The sequence below is a fragment of the Mustela erminea genome, chromosome X (assembly GCF_009829155.1).
Source record: "Mustela erminea isolate mMusErm1 chromosome X, mMusErm1.Pri, whole genome shotgun sequence".
Lineage (NCBI taxonomy): Eukaryota > Metazoa > Chordata > Mammalia > Carnivora > Mustelidae > Mustela > Mustela erminea.
Window position 1 is genome coordinate 35,497,034 of NC_045635.1, and position 20,171 is coordinate 35,517,204.

Consider the following 20,171-nt stretch of genomic DNA (forward strand, 5'->3'; position numbering starts at 1 on the left):
GCCTTCCAACCCCTTCTGCCTCCCCTCTTGCAATCTGTGCCCCCTACACTGCTCCTTCCGCTCCCCTCCCCCATGGCCCCGTCCGCCTCCCCCCTCACCGATACTGCCCCTCTCCCCCTTCCCCTGCTCCCCTCTCCCTTGCACCTGGCCATCCCCTTGTTCCCCTCTCACCCTCCCTCCCCCGGCCCTCTCACCCCCTCCCTTCTCCTGACTCACACTTCCACCGGCCCCTGCACCCTACCCCCACGTCTGCCACCCCCCCCCCCCCCGCTACCTCCTGCTCCCCCCTCCCTCCCCACTACCCTCATCCCCCCTACTACCCCACCACCACCCCTCTCCCCGTCTGACTCCCACTTGCCTCTGGCTCCCCTGCTGCCTCTACCCCACCTTGCCCCTCCCTTCATGTCTCCTCTACCTTCTTCCCTCTTGCTCACTGCCCCCTCCCCCGACTTGTGCCTCCTACCCGTGCCCCCCCCCCCCCATGGTATTTTCTTATCCCAACCCAAGCAGACTAATACACCCCAGTGGCAGTTTTGGTAGATTATTTTTTTTTAAGAGAGACAGCACACAATAGGGGAGGAGGGGAAGAGGCAGAGGAGAGGGATAGAAAATCCCAAGCAATTTCTAAGCTCAGAGTAGAGCCCCACATGTGGGCTGTATCCCGGCACCCTGAGATTATGACCCTGGCTAAAATTAAGAGTCAAGCACTTAACCACTTAACCAAGCCACCCAGACGCTCTCCATCTGCACCCCCCACCCCATCGTTTTTTGTTGTTGTTGTTGTTGTTTTTAACCGGCAGCTTATATTTACTAGACAATTCCGTTCTTTTCTAATAAGATAAAGCCCATTATTTTGTACATTTCAGAAAGTTTGGGGATGGGGGCAGGGGAGAAACCACAATGAAAACAACAGAGATATGGGACAAATAAACCACTGTTTATTTAAAGGTTTTTTTGTTTTTTGTTTTTTGTTTTTTTTTTTGTTCGTTTGTTTGTTTGTTAAAGGAAAAAACTTTATAATCAACATCCCACTCACAAATAAAAGCGGGAGAGAACAAACTTGACTGGTGTTGGTTTGGCCTTGATGTGTATCTTCTCATTTCATAAGTACCGTTTATTGGGTACCACTACCCACCACCAGCAGAATAAGTAAAAATTGCCACGAAGAAGTTCAAAGTACTAACAAAAGAAAGCTGAAAAAGATGGCTTCTTGAGGGTGGGCAGTGCAACCAATGCCAGGTCAGGTCAGGCCAGTTAGTAGAAGCAGACAGTGTGCAGGAAGGCTCTGCCGCTCTTCTCCTCAAACTCTTGGAGCAGCTCGTCGATGTCGTTATCTATGTCGTCGGTGTGCTGAATGCACTGGCATAGCTCGCAGATGAGGAAGGCGCCCAGGGTGGCTTCTTCAAGGTTGTCTTGGATATCCACGTTGATCACATGTACCGGCTGGCAGGTTTCTTGCTCTCTTGAAGTCAGATCTTCCACCACCTGATCGTACACTCTCTCTTCACAGGTAAGAATCAGATCGAAAATATCTCTACAGTTCTGGAACCTTTCTGGGCGGGGCTTGATCCTCTTATTTCTATCCAGCATATGTAAAATGCCGTTCTGCGTGTAGAGATCTTTATCCTTGCGAACGAGGTCGTTGTACATCTGGTCGTAGGTCGTTTTGAAATCGTAAACATTTGGCTTGTCAGGTGCTGGTCCCGGGAGCTTCACATGGGTTCCCGTTCCAAAAGAACGGACGATGAATCCCCGTTTGTTGAGGATGTTGTGCGCTTCCATGCTCCGGTTCTGGTTGCTCGAGCATACCACCGCCACTCGCAGCGGCAGCGTCGACATAGCGGCTGCCATACCAACTGCGACACAACCGGTCCTAAGCTCCCCACCTAACAGCGGTGTTTCTTTGCTAGAAAATGGCGACTGTGGCGTCCGGAAGTCATGACGCCAAGGCGGTGGCGTCCCTGACGTAGCGCATTGAGAGGCGTGTGGTGCGTACGTGCGTACAGCGTCCCCTTGGCCTTCCGCACTGCTGGGTGTAGTAGTTTCTAAAAAATAGTTCCCAATGAGTTGTATATCCCAATGTTCACACCTCTTTGCTAAGTGTCTTTGCAGATCAGTAGGTAGAATGGTCTACTCTTGAAGTCTCGGTTGGCCTTGACATTTTTGATAAATAGAATGAGACTGAAGTCACATGGATGTGGGGGAGGGGTCTGAGTCCATGGCTCAAGGGGCCTGTGTGTCCCACTTTTGCTTGAGGGAATTTCCAGCTACCGTGTAAAGAAGCCCAGGCTATCTTGTGGGAGAGAGAGAAATCACTTGGAGGAGAACCAAGCTGCCCAGATACGTGAGTGAATGTTGCCATCACCATGAGAAGACAGAGGGCCAAACATCCTACTCATCCCCCAGTTGTTTGAATTACCCCAGTTGCTTAATCAATGGTGTGGGTATTTGGGTTCTCTAGCCTCAGCCAAAATGTGGAGCACCCACCCCACTTCCCCTTGCCCCAAATTCCTGACTTACAGAGTTGTGAGAAATAGAATGATAGCTGTTTTAGGCTCCACACTTTGGGGATGGTTTGTTAGGCATCAGTAACTGACTGATACAGCACAGACTTCCAGTTGCTGCATGGCGTCCCTTCTCCTGTTTGTCCTCTTTTTAAAATTTTTTATTTTTTATTAGACTGAGAGAGAGAGTGTACAAGCAGGGGGAGCAGCAGAGGGAGAGGGAGAACCAGGCTCCCCGCTGAACAGGGAGCACAATGCGGGGTTTGATCCTAGGACTCTGGGATCATGACCCAAACCAAAGGCTGACACTTGACTGACTGAGCCACCCAGGTGCCCCTCTTCTTTGTCCTCTTCGAATGGTTCATTTCGCAGCTAGGTACATGGCCACCTAACTAAAAATTTACATTTCTCAACTTCCCTTGCAGGTAGATGCAGTCGTAGAATCCTAAAATCAAGTTTTGGCCAATGGGATATAAGTGGAAAGGGTACATGCAGCTTCCTGGGTAGCATTTATCTTTGGGGCCTTAATCTTAACACTATGTCAGAGTTTACCGGAGACTCCATTTTAATTGGAGAGACAGGAACGCTGTGTAGGATGACCCTCTTCGCTTCTACCTCACCTGAATGAGATAAAGGTTGTTTTGGCACCTGTGAGGAAAAAAAAAAATAAGAGCAGCAGCAACCAAAACAGTGTACTTCAGGCAAGGCTTCAGGATCAAAAAGTTAATGTAGAAAAAGGAACTGAAAATGATACAGCGTGAGGCTTGAGGTAGTGGGCACCCTTGAGCTGTGTTGATGAGAATGCAGTCTGGTGCAGCCACTGTGGAAAATAGTAGGAAGGTTCCTCAAAAAATTAAACCTAGAACTACCATGTGATCCAGCAGTTCTGCTTTTGGGTGTTTATCTGGAGAAGACAAAAACAGTAACTCAAAAAGGTATCTTCAGCCCCATGTTCATTGCAGCATTGTTTACGATACTCAAGATACGGAAGTAACATAAGTGTCCACTGATGGATGAATGGTTAAAAAATTGTGATATTGATACAGATAAGATATATGTGGTGTGTGTGTGTGTGTACACACACACACAATAGAGTATCATTAGAGCATAAGCAAGAATGAAATCTTGTCATTTGATCATGGATAGACCTATGGGCATGATGCTAAGTGAACTAACTCAGAGAAAGACCAATACCATATGATCTCACTTGAAAATAGACTCTAAAACCAAAACCAAAAATACCAGGGGCACCTGGCTGGCTGGGTCAGAAGAGCCTGTGTCTCTGGTTTTGAGTTCAAGCCCCATGTTTGGTGTAGATAGTACTTAAAAATAAAATCTTTAAAACAAACAAACAAAAAACCCAACCAAATTCATAGATACATAGAACATACTGATACGTAGATACATAGAACAGATTGATGGTTGCCAGAGGTAGGGAATGGGGGTGTGTGTGTAAAATGGGGAAAGGGAGTCAAAGGGTGCAAACCCATTTATAAAATGAATTAGTCCTGGGGATATAATGTATGACATGATGGCTATAGTTAGTAGTTCTGTATTGTATATTTGGAAATTGTTAAGAGAGTCACTCTTTGGGGCACCTGCGTGGCTCTGTCGGTTAAGCATCTGCCTTTGGCTCAGATCATGATCTCAGGGTCGTGGGATTTAGTCCTGCATTGGGCTCCTTGCTCCGTGGGGAGCCTCTTTCTCCTTCTGCCTGCTGCTTTCCCTGCTTGTGCTCCCTCTCTCTCTCTCTTTCTGACAAATAAATAAATAAAATCTTGAAAAAAAAAAAGAGTGTCTCTTAAAAGTTCCCATCACAAGAAAAAAAATTATAATTACGGATGTTAATTAGACTTATTGCTGTGATCATTTCTCAGTATGTACAAATACTGAATCATGTTGTATACCTGAAACTAGTATGTTAGTTATACCTCAATAAAACTAAGGTGTTTTTTTTTTAAATGATACAGGGAGCTCCAGTTGGAAAGTTTGCCTTTAAGATGCTAGTAATCTAACATTTTTATTTTATTGATCGAGCGCCTGGGTGACTCAGTGGGTTAAGCCTCTGCCTTCGGCTCAGGTCATGATCTCAGGGTCCTGGGATCAAGCTCCATGTCGGGCTCTCTGCTCGGCCGGGAGCCTGCTTCCCCCTCTCTCTGCCTGCCTCTCTGCCTACTTGTGATCTCTCTCTCTGTGTCAAATAAATAAATAAAATCTTAAGAAAAAAAAAGAAAGAAAGAAAGAAAATATTTTATTCATTTATTTATTTTTAATTTTTTATTTATTTTTGAAATTAACATATAATGTATTATTAGCCCCAGGGGTACAGGACTGTGAATTGCCAGGTTTACACACTTCACAGCACTCACCATAGCACAGACCCTCCCCAATGTCCATAACCCCACCACCTTCTCCCTACCCCCCTCCCCCCGGCAACCCTCTTTATTTATTTTTGCATGCATGTGAGAGAGAAAAAGAAAGAGAGCATGAGTGGGGCTGGAGGGACAGAGGGAGAAGCAGACTCCCCACTGAGCAGGGAGCCTGATGCAGGCTCGATCCTAGGACCCGGGGATCATGACCTGAGCATAAGGTAGACGTTTAACCGACTGAACCATCCAGACACCCCAGTAATCTAACATTTTGAGTGCCCTGGCAAATATGTTGTGGTATATCTTCTCAATGAACTTTGATTTAAGGGGCAACTGGGTGACTCAGTCAGTTAAGCGTCTGCCTTTGACTCAGGTCGTGATATCTGGGTCCTGGGATGGAGTCCTGCATCGGGCTCCCCGCTCAGCAGCGAGTCTGCTTCTCCCTCTCCCTCTGCCTCTCACTCCTGCTTGTGCACACTCTTACTCTACTCTACTCTCCTCTCGCTTAAATAAATAACATCTAAAGAAAGAAAGAAATTTCATTTAAATACAAACTTTAGGGGCGCCTAGGTGGCTCAGTGGGTTAAGCCTCTGCCTTCAGCTCAGGTCATGATCTCAGGATCCTGGGATCGAGCCCCGCATCTGGCTCTCTGCTCAGCAGGGAGCCTGCTTCCCCCTCTTTCTCTGCCTGTTTGTGACCTCTCTGTCAAATAAATAAAATCTTAAATAAAAAATAATAATAATAAATAAATATATAAATACTAACTTGGGGCCATTTGACTTTGGGCGTAGAACTTTCTCAGGGTAATAACATAGGCCTGGTACTTGCATCTCTATTCCCCACTCCCAGTTTATGGTGTGATTTTGCTAGAGACTACAAAGGTCTTATCCTATCCTGGCTCCAGATGAGCATTCCTTCCAAGTGTGGTAGGAAGTTGAGAGGTATGATTAAAGGTAGGATGAGGAAGACTGGCATAGACGCCTGCCTAGTGCTCCCCATCCTGTTAGCCACTAGACCTCTCCATGCTTCATCTCTTGATTCTGTCACCTTCTCTCTCCCTATGGCCACTTTCCTGTGTTCAGCCTTTATAATTTCTCTCCAGGGCTCCCTGACCCTGCCCTCAGTCCTGTCTCCTGGAAACCATTCTCTGCTCTGTGGCCACAGTGATTTCTATGGGAAGTATATCCAATTCAGGATACTCCTGTGCTTAGAATCCTAGCAGTAAAACCCTAGTAAGTCTCTCCAGTCCTTTCACAGGAAATAGAAAGCCTCCTTCAGGCTCTGTGTGATCTAGTACCACTTTTTCCTCCCTGCCTCATCACCATTCCTCTTCATTCACCTGCTGGCTATGCTGCAGCCACCCTGGATGACTTGAAAACTCCTGAAGCATCCCAGCTATCAAAGCCTCAGGGGCTCTCTCCTGGCTCCTTCTTATAGGTCAACACATCGCTGCCTTTGAAAGACTCAGTTTATGCCTGAGGCTACCTCCTTGATGAGGCTTCTCAGATTAAGGCCACCTTCTTTGTGGTTCAAAGCACAGGCATCATTATACTTGCCAGGTTGTTTCCTAAGGGTCAGTCTTGCCCACAGGACTAAAGTGCTTGATATAAGTGTGGCACCCGCAGCCTGCCCCCACATCCTATCAGTGCTTTTCATTTCCAGCCATTTCCAGATCTCTTTCAGAAAGCTGCTCCAGGAGCCCAAGGGCAGGCCCTCTAAAAAAAAAAGATAGGTACTGGTTATTAGCAACAAAAGCTCATTAAGGCCAGGGGGTGCTCAAAAACAGTACAGAGGTATGGGGGTGGGGAGCCAAGAGGCAGCACCAACATTGGCCACAGTAAAGAACAGGAAATTTCCTTGACCTCCTCACCTCTTCCAGTGTGATGGCTGCTCCTCTTCTGTGCTTCTCGCTGCCTTTGCTTTTGCTGTGAGTTCCATGGGGACAGCAACAGTGCAGCTTTGTCGTCCCACCCCACCCCCCTGGCAATCACACAAGGCCCTGTATGTACATAGCCCTCCTGAATCATCGTTGCCCAAGGGATGACAGATAGAATGTTCGTCCAACAAAGGTGTAAACCGCAAATGCAGGGGCCAAGGTGGAAACAGCTCTCTGGAACAAGGCAGAGGTCAGGACAGGGACTAGGGCCTTCACTGGCTCTGGAACGATTGTTTCGAACCTGGGCCCAGTGTGGGCAGCCTCTCCCTTGGCCACCAGCTCTTGCCCCTGTCGGAGCGGGGCCTCCTGAGGATGTGAAGTATTGGTAGCTGTTACTATGTGTGTGCGGATGGGGTGGGGGCTTGGGGAAGAAAGGGGCTTCTTAGCTTGCCCTGCGACAGCCCAGATGGTTCTGAACTTGGAGGAGAATGAGATCAGCAAAGAGCTGCATGTGTGGGCCAGAGGGAAGGGGACTTTCAGGTTAGGGTAGAAGTCTCCAGGACAGAGCTGATTTGACTCTGGAAGTAGCTGGCGGGAGCTGAGGGGTGCCCTCCTCACCCCTGCTATGGCACCCGCTTGGGCACTTGAGATCTTATATTTTAAAATCTTTTTTTTTTTTTTTTTTTTTTTTTTAGATCTGACTGTTACTCTCCTTCTGAAGCAAGAGGGCTCTGGGGACTGACTCGCAGTAATTAAAATCACATGAGATTGGTCTAAAAACCCTGGAAAGTCATTGTTAATTTACAGTGAGAAAGGCAGTCCTTTATTCAGTTATTTTTCCTTGCATTTTTATTGGGTGCTGACCTGAGCCCGGCCGGTCATGCATAACCCTAAAGTTCTTTCTGGAAAGTAGCATATAGTCTTCAGGCAGGAGACAGAAACCACACCAGTTATTTTAACGGAGAGAATTTCATACAGAGACTATTTAGTTAGCTATAATCACCAAATATTTAGCTAGGTTTGGTCACCGAAGAACCCAGAAGACCGAAAAGGGAGCTCTAAGGCATCATGGAGGCAGTAATCTCATACAGCAGCTACCTCTGGTAGGGAAACAAAGCAGGGGGGATGGAATTATTAAAACACAGAAGCTTGGAGGGGGAATCACACAGGGCTGAAAATCAGATGCCCCAGGAAAGGGCACCTGCCAGCTGATGCTGGTGTCTGAGCTCAGAGCTGGGGGCCTCACTGAGGTGGGGCCCAGATCCCAGAGGAAAGGATGCTGGCTGTGTCTGTAGGAGTCAGAAAAACCACACAGTAGATTCAGTTGCTGTTGCCGGAAGGAAATGCTGTGAAGAAACGTGGAGGATGCCATTCCCAGGACCAGGAAGCCAACAGGAAGCCAGTCAACCCGCGAAGGAAGAAGTCAGTCCCAACTCCTTCCTCTAGCTTTGAATCTTCCTCTAACACCTCCTGTGGGCAGAGCCCAACTGGGAGCCCCTGGCTGAGCAGAAATGTGCTTTGTAGAGCCCCAGTACCACAAAGATGGGGGTGGAGGTGAGGGTGAGTTGAGGGGGTGGGGAGAGGAGAGGGCGGGTTTAGACCCAGTATCTCAATAACTGACATCTCCAAGCAAGTTTGAGATGAGTGAGGGTGAGCTGACCCCTTCCCCTGCAACCTTGTTACTGATTCACAGAAAAGCAAGTCTCTAGCTAAATTGTGTCTCATGCAGAGACGTTTATTAAACAGCATTCGTTAGCAACCAGACACAGAAAAAGTCCCTGCAACCTGTTCTCTAGGCTCGAGGAAGTCCCAGCTCTCAGCTTACTGCTTGCATAAGAGGGCTGCTCAAGGCAGATGGAACATTCTGGAAGTATCAAGGAACAAGAAATCCTCCAAAACTCAAGGTTGGACTGAAACTATAGGTGCCACCTCAGAGGTTACAGGCTGGAGGCCTTGCTGGTGTCTGATCACCTCTTCACGTGCAGGTAGAGAACACCTCGAACATATTTAAGCAAATCCATAGGTCCTGGAGTCCTGAATTTCACCAAGAACCTATTTCTGCCTTTCATCACGATAATGAACAAGCTACAGATTTCATCCATGAAAGCCCATTTCTGACTCTCATTTTGCTAGTTAGCAAAACCTCAGGTACTGATGAAGCCCTTGTGATCTTGCATCTGGACGTGGCCTTGGTGAGGCCCAGCTAGCTGCTGAGCTGGAGAGGGGACTTTCGATGAGAGGCCAAAGGCTGCCCATAGGATTGAAGCATTAGCTAACGCTGGCGTAATACCACAATGCTCAGGTACAAGTATTTCAAAAACAAAATGTGGATATCATACTAAGTTCAGGGTTTTTAAAATGCTGTTTCTTTATGATTTTTAAGGTAGGCTCCATGCCCAATGTAAGGCTCGAACTCACAACCCTGAGATCCAGAGTCACGGGCTCTACTGACTGCACTACAGTGAATAATAATTTAGTATAAGTACTTGTATTTTATTTGCAAAATCTGGCAGCCCTACTTCTAGCAAAGCAAGAAGGGAAGCCCCATAGGGCAGAGTTTCACTTGGTGAGCGTGGCACAGTTCAGACAGAAGGGTGAGGTAGTTTTAGGTTCTGTGCTGGAATTATCCATTCCCGTCTACCTCCCTGGACAAGCCCACGTGATTTGGAGGTCAGGGGGTTTGCTTCTTGGAGCAATGCCGATTCTAAACCACATGTGGCCTCTCTGAGCTCCCTCCCCCCTTTTTAAAAAGATTTTATTTAGTTATTTGACAGAGAGATCACAAGTAGGCGGGGCGGGGGGGGGGGGGAGAAGCAGGCTCCCTGCTGAGCAGAGAGCCCAATGTGGGGCCTGATCCCAGGACCCTGGGATCATGACCTGAGCCAAAGGCAGAGGCTTTAACCCACTGAGCCACCCAGGCGCCCCTGAGCTCCCTTTTAATTGTGGAGTAAAACCCTTCTGCCAGCGCATTCTTTCTTAAACAGACCCCTGAGGAGCTGGTTCGTCTGAGTTTACATAGGGTGACGCCATTTTGCTTCCCTCTTCTGAATAGGTCCCCTGAATGCTGTTTATTTGCTCATGGCCTTCATTTCCTTTTCCCACTGGTGGCTGATCTCATTTTCCTTTTAACATTCAGAGAGGTTAAGAAACTAGCCCAAGGCTAGCCAGCCCAAACTTAATCTCACCTCTGGCTTCAAAGCTTCTGCTCACTACTGTTCAGTGTCAGTCTGTGCCCCAGAAATTGTGTTCTGCATCATAGGGAAGTAGCTGTTGGGTGAAGTGGAGGACACAGGGCTTGGAGTCAGAGGGCTTGGGCCTTGTTCAGAAATGGAAACATCAGAGACAAGGTCAGGAGCACTGGGAGGGTCTTCAGTGTTCAAGAACTACATATGTTTTGGCAATGCATGCAGGTTGACCTGACAGAACCTCTTGATAAACTTGAACTCTGGGCATGCAGAGCGACCCAAGGCTAGGCTCTATTACTGATGCCCCAGCTCCAGGTGGAACAGCAATTAAAGGAGCAGATTTGGGGTCAAAGGCAGGAGACCTTGCTGGTGGGATCTCAGGGCAGGTGGAGCTCCGACTTCACCTTTGCAGAACCAGCCCCATTGTTCTAGCTGTGGCCTGGCACTGCCTGTGCTCACCTGGAAGATTCAAGGAGATGGAGGGCAGGTTCATGGTGCACCTGAGACACCACAGTTTTCAAGTCTATCAGGCTGGAGCCAGACCCTGATGGCAGGCTGGGGCGCAGAGGTTAAAAGAGCATAGGTTTTATGGCCAGCCAGATAGGAACCTGAGACTTTGTCTACCAGCAGTGTTCTAGGGTGACTTGGTAATCTCTCTGATTAGCAATTTTCCCATATCAAAATGAAAGTTACACCATCTACCTCTTGCAGTTGTTTTAAGAATTAAGGGTAGGGGCGCCTGGGTAGCTCAGTCAGTTAGGTGTCTGCCTTCGGCTCAGGTCATGATCCTGGGGTCCTGTGTTTGGAACCCTGCATCCTGCTCTCTGCTCAGCAGGGAGTCTGCTTCTCCCTTTCCCCCTCCCCCTGCACTCTCTCTCTCCCTCTCTGTCAAATAAATAAAATCCTTTAAAAAAGGAAAGATAATATATGTAAATACCTAGCACAGTGTCAGGCTTATAGTTGTCATTCAATATGAAATAGTGCTGCTGGTAATAGTGATGGTGGTGATGGGAGGTATGGCAGTGCTATAGGTAATGGTGGTGGTGATGATGGAAGTGATGATGGTGGAAGTGGTGGTGATGATGGAGGTGATGATTGTGATGGGGGTGATGATGTTGGAGGTAATGATGATGGAAGTGATGGTGGTGGTGATGATGGGATGATGATGGAAATGATGGTGGTGGTGATGATGGAAGTGGTGGTGATGATGGAGGTCATAATGGTGATGGGGGTGATAATGTTGGAGGTAATAAGGATGGAATTGATGGTGGTGGTGATGATGGAAGTGATGATGATGATGGAAGTGATGGTGGTGGTGGTGATGAGGGAGATGGTGATGGGGGTGATGATGATGGAAGTGATTTTGATGGTGATGGGGGTGATGGTGGAGGTGGAGGTGATGATTATGGAGGTGATGGTAGTGGTGGTGGTGGAGGTAAAGTTGGTGGTGGTAGCAGTAGGGCTTGCAGCTGTTCACATTAACATTGATTAGTTCAAGACAGTGAACCCTTGTAACTTATTCAGGGGTACTGGACCAAGTATTTATGTTACTATTGTTTTTAATTTATCTATTCCTTTAAAAATAAAGATTTTATTTATTTGAGAGAGAGAGAGCATGTGCATGAGAATGGGGGAGGGGCAGAGGGAGAAGCAGACCCCTCATTGAGTAGGGAGCCCGACGAAGGGCTTTATCCCAGGACCCTGAGATCATGACCCGATTTGAAGGCAGAGGCTTTTTTTTTTTTTTAAAGATTTTATTTATTTATTTGAGAGAGAGAGAATGAGAGAGAGAGAGAGCATGAGAAGGGAGAGGGTCAGAGGGAGAAGCAGACTCTCCACCAAGCAGGGAGCCCGATGTAGGACTCGATCCCTGGACTCCAGGATGGTGACCCGAGCCAAAGGCAGTCACCCAACCAACTGAGCATGCCCCTGAAGATTTTATTTTTAAGTAATCTTTATGATGTGGGAAATACATTAGGATTCGAAGCCAACAACCAAGAAAGAATTCTTGAGATGTCTTTGGTGCAAAAAGGTGATTTTATTAAAGCATGGAGGCCCCGTGGGCAGAAAGAGCTGCACCAGGGTCCTGAGGAGTGGCCCATTATATACTCTCAAGTTGGGAGGGGGTTAGGGATAGAGGAAGTCTCTAAGGGATTTTAGAAGCAAGGTTTCCAGGACCTTGAGGGGGCTAGCTATCATTGGGAAAAGGTCATTTATTACTGTCTAATAAAACCTGAGTCATGAGACCCTTCAGATGTGTATCGGTGGGCCATGTGCTTGGAGGATGATTGCCAACACTTATCTTTGGGGTATAGAGATAAAGGAAATTTCTAAAGGAATTTTTATATGTTAAAGTAGACTTACAGGGTCCTGGGGGTTGGCCTATGATTGCCTTTGCCCTTAGCCAAGTATTAACATTGAGGCAGTTGTCACTCTGCCTGTTTCAAGGACGAGTCAGTGGGGTATAGGTAGTAAGGAAATTAATAATTTTTCTTCTGCCTTTGTTTGCCACATCACCTTACACCCAGTGTGGAACTTGAACTCACAATCTGGAGATCAAGAGTCTCATGCTCCACCAACTGAACCAGCCAGGCGCCCCTCTCTTTCTTTAACTTTTAAAAATCAACTTTTGGGGGGGGATAATTTACATGCAAAAATGTTCCTATAAAACAAGAAGTTCCTATTGTAAGTGTACATTTCTTTGAGTTTTGACAAATATATGTAAATACCCCCGTAACCACGCAGTAATCGACATACTGATCACTTCCATCAGCGGGAAAAGCTCCCTTGTGCCTGTTTGCTGTCAGCCCCCCCTCCCTAAGCAATGCTAATCTGCTTTCGCCAACCAGGTATTAGTTTTGCCTATTCTGGAATTTCATAGGTGTAAAATCACCTGGCATACTCTCTTGGGTCTGGCTTTTGTTCAGTCTAACATTTTTGAGATTCACAAGTGTTACTGCACGTTATCAAGTTTGTTTCTTTTCATCGCTGAGTACTATTCTTTTGTACGAATATACCACAGTGTTTGTCTATTCTATTGATACATTTTAAATTTATGGATATTACATATCTCAGGTCTCTCATTGTAAGCTCTACCTTCCAGCTTTTTAAATTTCTCCAAGTTGCGGTAGGTAGAGTGGAGTTTTTTGGGCCCATTAATTTTGGGGGACCAGCTGGGGTCCTTTTGGCCTGACCAACCTTAGATAGTACTATATTAAAAACTTTGTTTTATTTATACTAAATTTATTTACTAATTTTTATCTATCCATCCATTCTAAAAAAAAAAAAAGAAAAAAGAAAAAAGAAAAGAAAAGAAAAAGAAAACCCAGTTCACTCATTTCTTAATAACCATCTAAAGATTTCCACCTGCTGGGTGACTCTTCCCTTCCTGTTTCCTCTTTGTTTCTTCGCTCCTATCAATATTCCCTTTATTCACCTTATTTCTTAGTAACTGTTTAAAACTTTCCACCTTGTTGGGAAGCCTCTCTGGACTGGCCTCTCCCCATTGGCTTGTTAATTAACCCAAGGTTTCTATTAGCATCTGTAAGAACCCTGAGGGGCAGCTGAGACTGCAAATTTGAAGTGGCTGCCAGATCTGACCTTTGGTTTTGCAACAAAGAGGTTACATGGGGAGCCCCTGTAAAAGCCTCCCCTCCACCCCACGGCATTTACCCTGACCTGAATCAGGGGCCTATTAGGCTGGTTAATATCTTGGTGGTCAAAAAGTCAGCCCTACACGCCTTGCCTAGGAAGCATATCGGCTGTTTCATTGGGGTCTTCCACTTGGCATTGATGGGGGTTAAAGACAGTTCCCTTTCTAGGGATTAAAAAACCTTAGGGTGGCTCTTATCCATCCACCAGGCGGGCTGTTCCCTTGTGAATGTCTGGATCATTAACAGCCACGTGCGATTGTTCCATAGTGATCGGTTGGTCCCACAGCCACCCAGACATGCTCTTCCACTTCCAATGCTTCTACTGGCATTCAGACCAGAGACACCGCCCCCGATCGGTTACTCCTCCAACCCCCATTGGTGAAGCTTCCTCAGGAAGCTGATGATACTGATCTGAAATGAAAACAACCCTTTCACATTTCACCTTCTCAGCTTTGTCCTCCCCCCAATGCTGGCTACATTCTTGGTGATCAGAGGTCTTAGAAGCACGCTCAGTGGTCCCTGCACACATTTTGTCTTGGGGGAAAGCTTTGGAGCTAGTGGCTAAAGCTCAGACTCACCAAAATCTGAGCTTGGACTAGCCTCGAAGTCTGCCCCAGCCTTGTCTTCTACTTCAGCTGTTACAGATCACAGTGACCAAGGCATTGAATATTTGCCTTTTTCTTATCAGTTTGTGTTTCCTGATGCAGCTGGTGAACCAACTCCCCAGACTTGGCTCCATCTCTAAATTCTGCTGGTAACTTCTTACCTTCATGCTGCTCCACACCGTGGGTGAGCATGGGGCCATACAGGAATCAAAGGTTCCTTATCCTTCACCCTTTCCTCCTTCCTCTTTCCACACCACATGCTTCTGTGAGCCGGAGCCATTCTAGCACATACCCCCTCTCTGACACCCACTAAACCGGAAAGACCTTAGCTCTCCACTGTGTAGGGAAGAACCCACTTCTTCCTTGTTGTGTGTTTCTTCCCTGTCGGTTCCCTTTACTAGACACAGAGCGCTTCCGACACTTCCAGTCATCAAACGTGTGGTTTTCCCAAAACCACTTAATTCTCTACCACCAGCTCGGTGTCCTGCAATTCAACTCATTCGTGATATGATCTATCCGGAGACACCATCTGATCCCACATGGTAAGTGATCAGTCCTACAAGACAGTCTTCCCCCACAACCCCCAACTTTAGACACCAGTTCCAATTCGAGGCTGTCACCTGTGCTTCTGACCTACTGGCTAGAGATTGGAAGTTCCCATGACTTCCTCCTCGGGTTTGATTAATTCACGGCTCACAGAACTCTGGGAAACAATTTACACACTGAATGGCGGGTTTATTACAAAAGGATAGAACTCAAGAACAGCCAGATGGAAGAGATGCACAGGGCATGGTCTGGGGAAAGGATGAGAAGCTTCCCTGCCCTCTCCAGGCCCACCATTCTCCCCACATCTCTGCATGCTCCCCAACCTGGAAGCTCTCCCAACCCCATCTTTTAGGGGTTTTATGGAGGTTTCATTACAGAGGTGCAATTGATTAAATCACTGACCATTGGAGATTGAACTCAACCTCCAGCCCCCATCCCCTCACCAGAAATCAGTGGGTGGGACTGAAAGTTCCAACTATCTAATCTTGGTTGGTTCCCCTGGCAACCAGCCCCCATCCTTAGGTTACCTAAGGGGTTTCCAGCAGTTACTTCATTAACATAACAAAAGACACCTTTATGGCTCTCAGGAAATTCCAAGGGTTTTAGGAGCAGTGGTGAACCCAGAACTATGGAGGAAGACCAAATATATATGGAAAATCTTTTGGTCATCTGAATGACCAAATATTTATTTCTTATAAATCACAATATCACCAGTTCTTAATCCAATGGGTCCTTACTCACAGGTAGTGTCAGATGGGGACCCAGTTTTTTTTTAAGATTTTATTTTTAAGTAATCTCTACACCCAGTGTAGGGTTTACAACCCTCAGATCAGGAGTCACATGCTGTACCAACCGAGCCAGCCAGGTGCCCCAGATTGGGACCCAGTTTTAATTTTTCACAGGTGACATACCATTGTTTTCCCTCCACGTAGGCGAGCTCCAAAGCCTTGGCTGTCATGTAAGCACAGGTTGTTTGGAAAAAAAAAAAAAAAAGTATATATATATATATATATATATATGTGTGTGTGGGTCTAATTAGAATTTGTTTGAACTTTTTATTTAAGTAAGGCATAAAAGTTCTCCAATCATAAATGACTGGATGACTTTCCAAAAGTGAAAACCACACAGTTTCTCTTGCCCCTTTCCGTTCACGACCCATCACACTAGATTCATTTTGCTTTGTGTGTGCGCACGCTTCCTATAAATGGAATCGTATTTTATGTACTTTCACGTCACCCGTTTTTCACTCTCATGTTTATCAGATTTATCCATTTTGTGGTGTCTAGTTCTAGTGTGTTCCTTCTTGTTGCTCTGTGTATTCCACTGCACAACTATACTATGATTTTTTGAAGTTTTTATTTTAATTCCAGTATAGTTAACATACAGTGCAATACTAGTTTCAGGTGTACAATATGGTTCAACACTTCCATACGTCCCTCAGTGCTCATCACAAGGGCCCTCCTCAGTCCCCATTGATGAAGTTCTTGAACCTAGGTGGGGTTCGGTGGGGTGAGGTTCGGAGCCGACGGCTAAAGAAAGAATTCTTAAGACGTCTCTGGTGCAAAAAGGTGGTTTATTAGAGCACGGGTGATGAGGGAGCAGGAGGCTGGCTGAGGACAAAGCAAAAGCTGGCGCCTTGCACCCCCTCTTCACCCTTTCCCCTCCATAAGTGTAGCATCCCTCAGGCAGCCCTGACTGCCATGAACAATAAGCAAATAGTTAACTTGCAGAGCTCACAATCCTGCTAGACAGGAGTCTACCTTGGCTTACAAATGTCCTAAATCTCACTAACAAAGATGATTGATAGCAGGATTGATAGCAGGATTGTGACACCCCACCAAAAAGTCTCCCAACTATCTTAATGTTAATGGCTGGTCTAAAGACAACATTGATCCAGCAGCAAGGGCAAGGCCTCCGGCAGGCCTGGGACATCCTGGCACCTTGTAGGCCCTCTTTAGCATATGAAAACTCCACTGAAACCCCCCTTCCCCTCACCTTCCCCCAACAGCAGGGTATATAACATGCCTACCATCACAACCCGGGGCAGCTGCATCTCTGCCTGCCCACGGGTCCTGTCCCCGTGCTCTAATAAACAACCTTTTTGCACCAGAGACGTCTTAAGAATTCTTTCTTTAGCCGTGGGCTCCGAACCTCACCCCACCGAACCCCACCTAGGTTCAAGAACTTCATCACGGGGACAGGACCCGTGGGCAGGCAGAGATGCAGCTGCCCCGGGTTGTGATGGTAGGCATGTTATATACCCTGCTGTTGGGGGAAGGTGAGGGGAAGGGGGGTTTCAGTGGAGTTTTCATATGCTAAAGAGGGCCTACAAGGTGCCAGGATGTCCCAGGCCTGCCGGAGGCCTTGCCCTTGCTGCTGGATCAATGTTGTCTTTAGACCAGCCATTAACATTAAGATAGTTGGGAGACTTTTTGGTGGGGTGTCACAATCCTGCTATCAATCCTGCTATCAATCATCTTTGTTAGTGAGATTTAGGACATTTGTAAGCCAAGGTAGACTCCTGTCTAGCAGGATTGTGAGCTCTGCAAGTTAACTATTTGCTTATTGTTCATGGCAGTCAGGGCTGCCTGAGGGATGCTACACTTATGGAGGGGAAAGGGTGAAGAGGGGGTGCAAGGCGCCAGCTTTTGCTTTGTCCTCAGCCAGCCTCCTGCTCCCTCATCACCATCACTGTTTTACCCATTCCCCCATCCACCTCCTGCCTTGGTAAACATCAGTTCTCTATAATTGGGAGTCTATTTCTTGCTTTGTCTCGCTCTCTTATTTTTTTCCCTTTGCTTATTTCTTTTGTTTGTTTCTTAAGTTCCATGTATGAGTGTAATCACATGGTGTTTGTTTTTCTCTGACTTACTTCACTTAGCGTTACACTGTCTTGCACCATCCATGTTTTCGCAAAAGACAAGATTTCATTCTTTTTTATGGCTGAGTAATATTCTGTTATAGGTATTTACACACACACACACACACACACACACACACACACACACCCCACTTCTTTATCCATTCATCTATCACTGGACACTTGGGCTGGTTCCACAGTTTGATTATTGTGAATAATGCTGCTAGAAATATAGGGGTACATTGGGGCACCTGTGTGGCTCAGTGGGTTAAGCCTCTCTGCCTTCAGCTCAGGTCATGTTCTTAGGGTCCTGGGATCGAGCCCCACATCAGGCTCTCTGCTCAGTGGGGAACCTGCTTCTCCCTCTCTCTACCTGCCTCTCTGCCTACTTGTAATCTCTTTCTCTCTGTCAAAAAAATAAATAAAATTTAAAAATAAATAAGTAAATATAGGGGTACATGTATCCCTTTGCATGAGTGTTCTTGTATCCTTTGGGTAAATACCCAGTAGGGCAATTTCTGGGTCATCAGGTAGCTCTATTTTTAACTTTTTGAGGAACCTCCATAGTGTTTTCCACAGTGGCTGCCGCTGTTTGCATTCCCACCAACAGGGTGCTAGAGTTCTTTCTTTCCACATCCTTGCCAACACCTGTTGTTTCTCATGGTGTTGATTTTAGCCGTTCTGACAGGTGTGAGGTGATAGCTTATCGTGGTTTTGATTTGTATTTCCCTGATGAGGAGGGATAATGAACATCTTTTCATGTGTCTGTTGGCCATCTGGATGTCTTCTTTGGAGAAATGTCTGTTTGTGTCTTCTGCCCAATTTTAAATTCGATTATTTGTTTTTTGGGGTGTTGAGCTATATGAGTTCTTTGTATGTCTTGGACACTAACTCCTTATTGGAGATGTTATTTGCAAATAACTTCTCCTATTAGATGTCGTTGACTACCATTTCAGTCTCTTCAGACTTGGGGGCCTGGAATTAGCCATCCCCTTCTTGATCAGATTTTGACATTTTAGTTATATCCAAGACTTATTTCATTTTTGGCTTTAATTTTATTAGTGCAATTACTCAAAATGGTTTTTCTTGGGGCACCTAGATGGCTCAGTCGTTTGAGCATCTGCCTTTGGCTCAGGTCCTCATCCCAGGGTGCTGAGATCGAGCCCCATGACCTCTCCCTGCTCAGTGGGGAGCCTGCTGCTCCCTCTCCCACTCCCCCGCTTGTGTGCGCATGCACTCTCTCTCTCTCTCCTTTTCTCTCTCAAATAAATAAATAAATAAATAAAATCTTTCAAAAGATGTTTCTTCTTCTTTTTTAAAAATCACTTTTGTGTCTGTTTCTTCCATACCTTTCTATATTTTATTTATTCACATCATCTCTCTTTTATTCTTCTTTTTTTTTTTTTTAAAGATTTCATTTATTTATTTGATAGAGATGACAAGTAGGCAGAGAGGCAGGCAGAGAGACAGGAGGAAGCAGGCTCTCCACGGAGCAGAGAGCCCGTTGCGGGGCTTGATCCCAGGATCCTGGGATCATGACCTGAGCCGAAGGCAGAGGCTTTAACCCACTGAGCCACCCAGGCGCCCCTCTCTTTTATTCTTGATCATGCTTGCCAAAGGTCTGTTTTTTAAAAAATCTTTCACAGAACCGGCTTTTGACTTTTAAAATAATGCCCATGGTTTTTGTTGCTGTTATTTTACAAAGTTCCGCCTGGATCAAGCCAAGTATGTGCAGTTCCTTTCAGTAAGACCTGAACGTACAAACTGAAGGTCAACCCGTTTTGATGTATTAATAATTGGTAACTATATCCGTCACAATACAGTCTCACCAAAGCTGCAATTATTCCAGAAAGATGGTCAAATTGTTACCTTGGCCACAGTACATATATCAGGGAACCATTCACAGGAAAACGCGGGAATAGAGCCTAATATTGAAATGACAGCAATATTGTTCCTAGGATTCACTAGGATTTGCAGTCTACTCAGCAAATGCACCTCCTTCTCCCCGGAAGGGGCCGGGAAATCCTGGCCAAAGATTTTGCAGGACCAATCCAGAGACAGCACTTTTTAATTATGATAGACTCCTTTGCAAAATCACTTGATATGCTCAGATCTGTGCTGTCACCTGTGGGTCTTGAGCAGACAATTAATTTATACATGGGCATTGCAAGTCACTTACCTCTGGTCACGGGTCTGCTCTACCTTTTGCCTCAGTTGAGCATCGAGGATTTACAGACAGGAACCTTGTCCCACTGTTGATGTCCTCCCCAGCGTGCTCCCAGGTATGTAGGCAGATGATAAAGCTGGTAACGTGTGCTGAGGGTGGTGTGAAGTAGATTACAGGAAAGATGAGCCATAAGACATGCCAGGTTTCTCCCGGACCGAAATGTCACACGCTGCTCAACTTTGACAGCCAATCTTGGCTGAATGACCAGGGGGATCATCCTTCGAGAATAGTCTCAGCTGCCTCCACACCGGTAAGTTAGTATGATGTCGAAATGCCATGCTGTCTGTAACTGTCTTTCACTTCTTTTCACCCTGTGAGTTAGTCTTTGATAAGCTTGCGGGGGGT

At 46.3% G+C, this 20,171-nt stretch overlaps 1 protein-coding gene and 1 long non-coding RNA gene across 2 annotated transcripts in view; one reads left to right on the forward strand and one right to left on the reverse strand.

Annotated features, from left to right (window-relative positions):
• Window positions 1–20,171, forward strand: part of LOC116583449 — a 44,850-nt gene that overhangs the window by 11,844 nt on the left and 12,835 nt on the right. The window lies entirely within an intron of this gene.
• LOC116583448 (RNA polymerase II subunit A C-terminal domain phosphatase SSU72-like) lies at window positions 923–1,951 on the reverse strand. Its single transcript, XM_032331538.1, has one exon. The coding sequence runs from the start codon at window positions 1,849–1,851 to the stop codon at window positions 1,255–1,257; it is 597 nt and encodes a 198-aa protein (XP_032187429.1). The 5' UTR covers window positions 1,852–1,951; the 3' UTR covers window positions 923–1,254.

What these genes read in the sequence shown, in the direction of transcription:
- LOC116583448 (XM_032331538.1), bottom strand. Translation starts at nt 1,851, where the DNA reads ATGGCAGCCGCTATGTCGACGCTGCCGCTGCGAGTGGCGGTGGTATGC.